This window comes from Eptatretus burgeri, chromosome 11, assembly GCF_056783735.1.
Source record: "Eptatretus burgeri isolate ZD-2024b chromosome 11, Ebu_testis_v1, whole genome shotgun sequence".
NCBI classification, from domain to species: domain Eukaryota; kingdom Metazoa; phylum Chordata; class Myxini; order Myxiniformes; family Myxinidae; genus Eptatretus; species Eptatretus burgeri.
The window spans coordinates 3066216-3073715 of record NC_140971.1 but is presented as its reverse complement, the minus strand read 5'-3'; the positions used below and the strand labels follow the sequence as shown (position 1 = coordinate 3073715).

Here is a 7500-nt window from a genome sequence, read left to right as displayed (position 1 = left end):
GGGGGGAAAAATCTGTCATCGGTCACGTGGTTCATCAGCCATTTTGTTTTTAACATTAAAAAAAAAAACCTTCAAAGATCTCCAAAACGGCTGAACAGATCGAGGTGAAACTTCATAGTTTCACCTCACCTATCCATGAGGAACAAATTGTTCTCGACCTATGACGTCATTGGTCACATGGTTTGGTAACTGATTTTTGTTGTCGAGTAAAAGTCCTCCTCTTCAGAACGGCTTGACAGATCGAGGGGAAACTTCACCCACATGTTCTCCAATCGTTGGCGATGCCAGGATGCTCACGGATAATTAATAGGTTGCGTAGTCTGGTTGCCATATTGGACTGAAGGAAAATCTTTTAAAAATCCTCTCTCTTGAACCTCTTCATTAATCGACGTCACGTTCATGATGCGGTAGTCATGGGGAATGTGTGGTGTTTTAAATTTCAACCTGATCGGACGCATCGTCCGGCAGCCAGAATTATTAAATATATTGAATTTGGCTTCGAGGATTTAAATCAAACATGCTACGAGTATGTATGATGATGTAATAATGTGGGCGGGGCATATCTGGTGACGTCACGACGTCGAAGAGTGCCCTTCAAGTCAACCTCTGCATCAAATCCCCTCATCATTGCCTCTTTTGTAACATATAAAATCCACTCTCTTTCAGCCCTTCTTCATCGCTGGTGGTCGTATGGCAGCTTAGCTGCCAGGGTAGCTATCATTTGTTGAAGCGCGACTGTGTTGCTGATGCAGTGCCCCTCTACCAGTACACACACTGGAACTGGTACTCATTTCGCCGACCTCGGAAGGATGACAGGCTGAGTCAACCCCCTGGTGTATTAATTCAGTGGCTGACGGGGCTTGAACTCAGGACCCTAGGATCCCAAGCCGCCGCCCGAACCACTGAGCCAACACCAGGCTTCTTCGTCGCCAAGTCTAGCTAGCCCAGGAATCTATTTATTTATTTTATTTTTTTAATATTCTACCTTCGTTTTGTGTAATTTGCTATTTAAATGTGATGTTTAAGCTGAATTATTGCGATCTCGTGCCAGTGTTTTGACGTCTGATCCCGACTGCTGTGATGACGCATTCGTCCTCGGGTTCCGGTTCCGTTGTTTGCCAGGAAACGCGCTCTTCCATGAATGTGGCGATGGTGCTTACTCTAGGTGTGTGTCCCTTGTTCTTTGTGACGGCTGTGGTCCCTCTTTTGGGACGGTGGTTAATTACGAACCGCGCACCGATATTGCTGGAGGAGAAATGATCGTTGACTTGCAAGCACAAGACGAGGTCCTTGCTGTGATCCTTTGTGTGCTTGTGCAGTCTTCCTTTGTGAAGAGCACCCGTTGCAACACGATAACTTGTTTTTGAGGAATGGTAGCTCTTCACGTGTTCAGGGAATGGGATTTGACCCGAAACCGTCACCGGCACGTGTTGCTTGCGCCGTGTGCTGTTTGTGCGAATGAAACGTGAAGCCAGTCGTCCTGCCCTCGTTCTTGAAGGAAGTATTTCCCTTTGGGTTTGTGCCATCTTGACTTTTACACCGTTTCCAATCCGTTTGGTTCTGATGTCAGGATGGTTGAAGGGAACTTGTGTAACAACAATGCGACGCACAAAGCGGTTAATTTTCTCTTCACCGTCGTCTTCCCTTGGAATATCAACTTGACGATGTAGTTTAATGAAGCGGATGACTCGAGGCTCGTCGAGAGTCGCACGTCAGCCTGACCAAGGTTCGTGTCATGGTTTTGTAACCGAAAGGCAAGACGAGCTTGTTTATGGGGCTGTTAAATGATCACCCAAACGTGCCCTCAACATGTGGGGGGGTGGGTGCTGTTCGGTATTACAGGTTTTCTCAGTTCGGCGGTGATGTCATTCTTACGCTTGAGCTTTGTTTGAGTCCCATCAGTGTACGTAAGATCACATCTTCTTTGCTCTTCTTTGTGCTGCTTCTCTCGATCTTCTTTGTGTGGTCCGAATTGCGTCGATTTCAAAGCTCAGTTTGTGCTCGTGCTCCACCAATTACAACAAAGCATTTCCAAAATTTGTTTGATCTCGATCTGCTTACACATTGACATTATACATTATTTTATTTCTTTATTTCTTTTTTTTTATTGCGAGGCTGGATATCCACAGAAGATGATTTTCAGGGAGGTTTTGTTTTCACATCATTTGCTGACGTGACTTTAATACTCCGTTGTTAATTAACTCCGACAGAGTGAAATTGTTGCTTTTTTTTGTCTGTCTTGGATTGGAGCGTTGCAGTTTGTATCTGACAACTAAAGTTTTCTCCTTGGGTCTCGCCCCACCAGGCACGGTGATCGGCCCTCCTACGAGCCCTACACGCACCACGAGCGGTCATCCAACACGTATGAGCGAAGTGCCACCGCCGGTCGCCATTACGACGGGGATTACTACCGCAGCCCAGCTTATTACTCCAGCGGCCGCAGCCATGCGAGCCCGCCAGCAAGCCATTACGAAGATGCTTCCGTGCGCTACGAAAACCTGCAATCGGGCCGCTACCGTGAGGGACACAATGAGGATTGTGCAGCACTGAGCGGTGGCAGGTCTCGACGGCGTAGACGAGGTCACCAACCGAGTGACGGTCACTCCCCGCGTTCGGAAAACGCCACGGTGTCCCCTCGTGCACGTCAAACCTCTCGCTCCCACAACTCTGTCAGTGGTTCTCGCTCATCCTCTTCTGGTTCCCAATCTTCATCTTCTTCCAGTTCCTCAGATAGGTGAGTGGTGATGGTGTTGTGATTTATTATACAGCACATCCATAATGGCCTGTGCATATCGTTAGATATGCAGCTAGTTATTTTGTCTGCATGGGGAATTGTCAGTTACATTGACGAATAATTGCTGGTGTATAAAAGCCAAAGCCCATGAGGAAAGAATCAAGAATAAAGGGGATGGGAGGAACATTTATGGAACGCATGGTTGTTGGGGGAATGGGAGATGCAAATTACTGTTTGTGTATGTAATAAATGGATGTCTATGTGCACTGCATCAAGACTCGTGTAAGAGCAGAACAACACTGCAAGGCCATCGGTCTTCAAACGATGAGCAAGAAACAGATCCTTAGGCAGCTTCTTAATGCAAGAGTCAAATGATGCAGAAGGCCTTAGGTTACAGAGTCTCAACAGGACAAGAATGGAAGTTACAGCACAACTTCACTGAAGGGAGTCGTATTCCATGACATTCCGCATGATGATTTTGTACACCATTGTAAGTTGAGGACGGCAGACGAGGGACTTCTTAGCTCTCCAGAGAAATCGGAGGCAAGCTTTGAGATCTGATCTGCCCTAAACTGGTTATATATACAGTAAACCCTAAAATATCACGGGGGTTACGTTCCTGGAAAATGCCACGATATTCAAAACTGCAATAGTTAAAACCAACTTCCGATGGAAATAAGGGATTTGAGAAAATATTGAGGAAGATCAGCCGCAGCCAAAAATAAACACATCACAATTGAAAAAATTAACACGTCATAATTGAAACTAGAAGGGCATTCGGTAGAGCGCATACCTCCACCACGCAATGCCTGATTCACGAGAACATATCGGGCCCAATACATTTTTCAAATATCATGCGATACACTACTATATCTGTCAATGGTGAAGAAACACTTTAAAATTAAATAATTATCGTATCCGGATCTGGATCTTCACCTAAGTTGAATCAATTCTTCCTCGTCACGCACCCAACGTGTCCAAGTTTCATCCGAATCCATCCACAACTTATTGAGATATCCTGCACACAAACAATCAAACAAACAAACAAACAAGAAGACGACGACGTGCAGAGCACGATACTTGCAAAATCCATAAAACAAATTTGACCTCAAAAATAATTGACTCGTTAAATTGAATGACCAAATATGCAACTCCTCTTCAAATTTCAAGTGAATCGGATGAAAATTGACAATTTTAGAAATTCAGCCGATGTCCTTTTGGCCGATGTGGACCTCAAAAATAATTGGTGGTTGAATTCAGTGACCTGATGTGAAAATCCTCTTCAAATTTCAAGTCAATCGGATGAAAATTGAAGATTTTAGAAATCTCACGTAAGTTGTTGACCTCTGGCCTATGGTGACCTTTTGACCTTTTGATCTCAAACAATGGGCAGCTTCCTTCGGACAAACTCTACCATGTGGTGAAGTTTCATGAAGATCGATTTTAAATTGTGACCTGTAGGCGATATACAAACAGACAGAATAAAAAACAATGTCACCCGCAGGGTGACCAGTATCTTGCCGAAAGGTGACCACGTGTGACTTCTTTAAGGTCACACTGAGGTGAACAGAGCTGCTATCCACCAGGAGCGACTCCTTGAGGAATATCTGCCTACGAGAGATTCCGATGAGAATCATTCTACAGAGTAACCATGAAAAATATGCGTTTGCCTCATAACGTCACCAAATGACGTCATAATGTCTGAAGCTTAACATATCTAGAAAGCACTCATCGAGGTGTTTAATTTGAGGTACTACACGATATGGTTCCTAAAACTTGAAAATTTGACCTTGGGGTCAAACATGTTTGACCTCAGGCGCTAACCATGAAGGTCAAGGCCAATCGCCACCAAAAACTAATCAGCTGAGTGCCAGACCATATACTACATTCCCATAAAGTTTGGAGATGATTCGATTAAAATTACTCAAAAAATAAGGGTTTCGTCGACCTCCATGATTTACCGCAAAGTTACCTTGACCTTGACCTTTATGTTTGCTTAAGGGTATTGTAATAATACTACGATATGTGTACCCACGAGAGTTTCCGATGAGAATTGTGCTCTACAGAGTGATATAAAGGTGAAAAATCCAATGATGACAGACAAACAAACAAACAAACAAACAAAAAAAAACTTACCAAGTAACAGATCTTGCAAAAACTTCGTTTTGGCAGGATAACAAAAGCGACTGAACAGAATCCTTGAAAAATCTTAGATTTTGCAAGGAACAAACGGACAGAAAGGGGTGAAAGCACAACCTCCTTCACCTTTGGTGGTGGAGGTAATAAACTTGGAAAATAAATATATATCGGCTTTCCGATGAAGTTCCATATCTCGAGCTTTCAATTCGGCCTGGCATCATCCCGCCTTGATCTCAAAACTATCTGCTTATGGAATCCAACGCCAACTCCACTCTTCGATTTCCAACTTGCTCCACTCTCATAGCCATTGCGTGACTCAATGGAACCCTGTCAAGGCTGGAGTACCCCAAGGCAATGTTCTACGCCACATCCTATTCCTAATCTCCATGATGATCTCACTGCCTCTTTGGAAAATCCTCTATCTCTTTGCTGATGACTCCACCCTCTGCCAATGACATCCCTCATCTTTCTGACAGACAGGCAGCAGACTCTTCCCTCTCTTAAGACCTTGACAAAATCACAAACTGGTCAAACATTTGGCACATGGTACATGTCTGTCAATCCTGAGAAATCCCACACTCTTGCTCTCTTTCTTTCTGAAAGGACTGGGTCGCAAACCCTCCCATCGACTTTCTCAACAACCCTCTCGAGGAGGATCAGTCACTCAAACTCTTGGATCTCACTCTCAGCCATGATCTAATTGGGCAAGCTTCATTTCAAAGTTGGTCTCCAAAGCCAGATGCATGCTGGACATCCCATGTCGTGCAAAATCCTTCCTTGACACACCTGAGCTCCTATCTACCCATCTACAAGGCTTTAATCTGTAGCTTGATGGAGTATTGCTCTCCCCTTTGTGCTGGCTCCCCTGCCTCGCATCTTGCTCAGCTTGACGCCCTGAAAGTTGAGATTTTCAAGATCATGGGAATCTCTCGCAATAAAACTGAGCCTATCACATCGCCATCGCCAACAGGTCAGCGGTCTCTCTGTCTTCTTCCACCTCATTTCTGGTCTTTCACCCTCTGCCCCCTCCGTACTCTGTCCCACCACCCCCTCTCCAAGTATCTGCAGGATGCGTACAGTCCACCAGAAACCACTCCCAGGGAAACTGCCTAAATCCAGAGCCACTGCTCACCTCCACTCATTTATTCCTCTCTTTTCCCATATGTGGAATTACCTCCACACTCTCTTTGATCTCATTCTTCTCTCTCGGTCTTCAAAATGGCTGTTCAACACCATCTCAGGTCATCCCCCATCCAAAGCCATGATATTTTCTTTATCCGTTAAACCACTCCCACCCTCCCAAAATTTTATGTGTCCATCTTGTCCACCCCTTGCATTCTCACTGAACCTTCATCGTCACCTGCATCCCTTGTTTGTCCGTTTCAGGCTACCTTCTTCATCTACCCTGCTGTTGGCGTTTCCCCTTTCTCCTGCTCTTCCCTTTGTTATGTTGTGTCCTTATCTGTTCTGTGTTCTTGCTCTTCCACAATTCTAGACCATGTATTGCAAAAATAAAGTGTCCTGCTGGATTGACGCAGATTAAACATTCCAAAGCATATTAAACACTGCCCTTCCCCACTGTAATTTATCGAAAACCCACGTCTCTCTGTCTGTCTCTCTGTCTGTCACTCTGTCTGTCACTCTGTCTGTCACTCTGTCTGTCACTCTGTCTGTCACTCTGTCTGTCACTCTGTCTGTCACTCTGTCTGTCACTCTGTCTGTCACTCTGTCTGTCACTCTGTCTGTCACTCTGTCTGTCACTCTGTCTGTCACTCTGTCTGTCACTCTGTCTGTCTCTCTGTCTATCTCTCTCTGTGTGTCTCTCTCTGTCTGTGTGTCTCTCTCTGTCTGTGTGTCTCTCTCTGTCTGTGTGCCTCTCTCTCTGTCTGTGTGTCTCTCTCTCTGTCTGTGTGTCTCTCTCTCTGTCTGTGTGTCTCTCTCTGTGTCTGTGTGTCTCTCTCTCTGTCTGTGTGACTCTCTCTCTCTGTCTGTGTGTCTCTCTCTCTCTGTCTGCGTGTCTCTCTCTCTCTGTCTGTGTGTCTCTCTCTCTCTCTGTCTGTGTGTCTCTCTCTCTCTGTCTGTGTGTCTCTCTCTCTCTGTCTGTGTGTCTCTCTCTCTCTGTCTGTGTGTCTCTCTCTCTCTGTCTGTGTGTCTCTCTCTCTCTGTCTGTGTGTCTCTCTCTCTCTGTCTGTGTGTCTCTCTCTCTCTGTCTGTGTGTCTCTCTCTCTGTCTGTGTGTCTCTCTCTCTCTGGCTGTGTGTCTCCCTCTCTCTGTCTGTGTGTCTCTCTCTCTCTGTCTGTGTGTCTCTCTCTCTCTCTGACTGAGTGTCTCTCTCTCTCAGTCTGTGTGTCTCTCTCTCTCTCTGTCTGTGTGTCTCTCGCTGTCTGTGTGTCTCTCTCTCTCTGTCTGTGTGTCTCTCTCTCTCTCTGTCTGTGTGTCTCTCTCTCTCTGTCTGTGTGTCTCTCTCTCTCTCTGTCTGTGTGTATCTCTCTCTCTCTGTCTGTGTGTCTCTCTCTCTCTGTCTGTGTGTCTCTCTCTCTCTCTGTCTGTGTGTCTCTCTCTCTCTCTGTCTGTGTGTCTCTCTCTCTCTCTGTCTGTGTGTCTCTCTCTCTCTGTCTGTGTGTCTC

The 7500-nt window shown here is 45.5% G+C and overlaps 1 protein-coding gene across 9 annotated transcripts in view; it reads left to right on the top strand.

The window, feature by feature from the left end:
• SPEN (spen family transcriptional repressor) overlaps positions 1–7500 on the top strand; it is a 123981-nt gene that overhangs the window by 22503 nt on the left and 93978 nt on the right. For all 9 annotated transcript variants that reach the window (XM_085847725.1, XM_085847729.1, XM_085847724.1 and 6 more), the window contains one exon: positions 2306–2734. In XM_085847725.1, coding sequence (XP_085703851.1) covers positions 2306–2734 — 429 coding nt within the window. The remainder of the gene's footprint in view (positions 1–2305; positions 2735–7500) is intronic.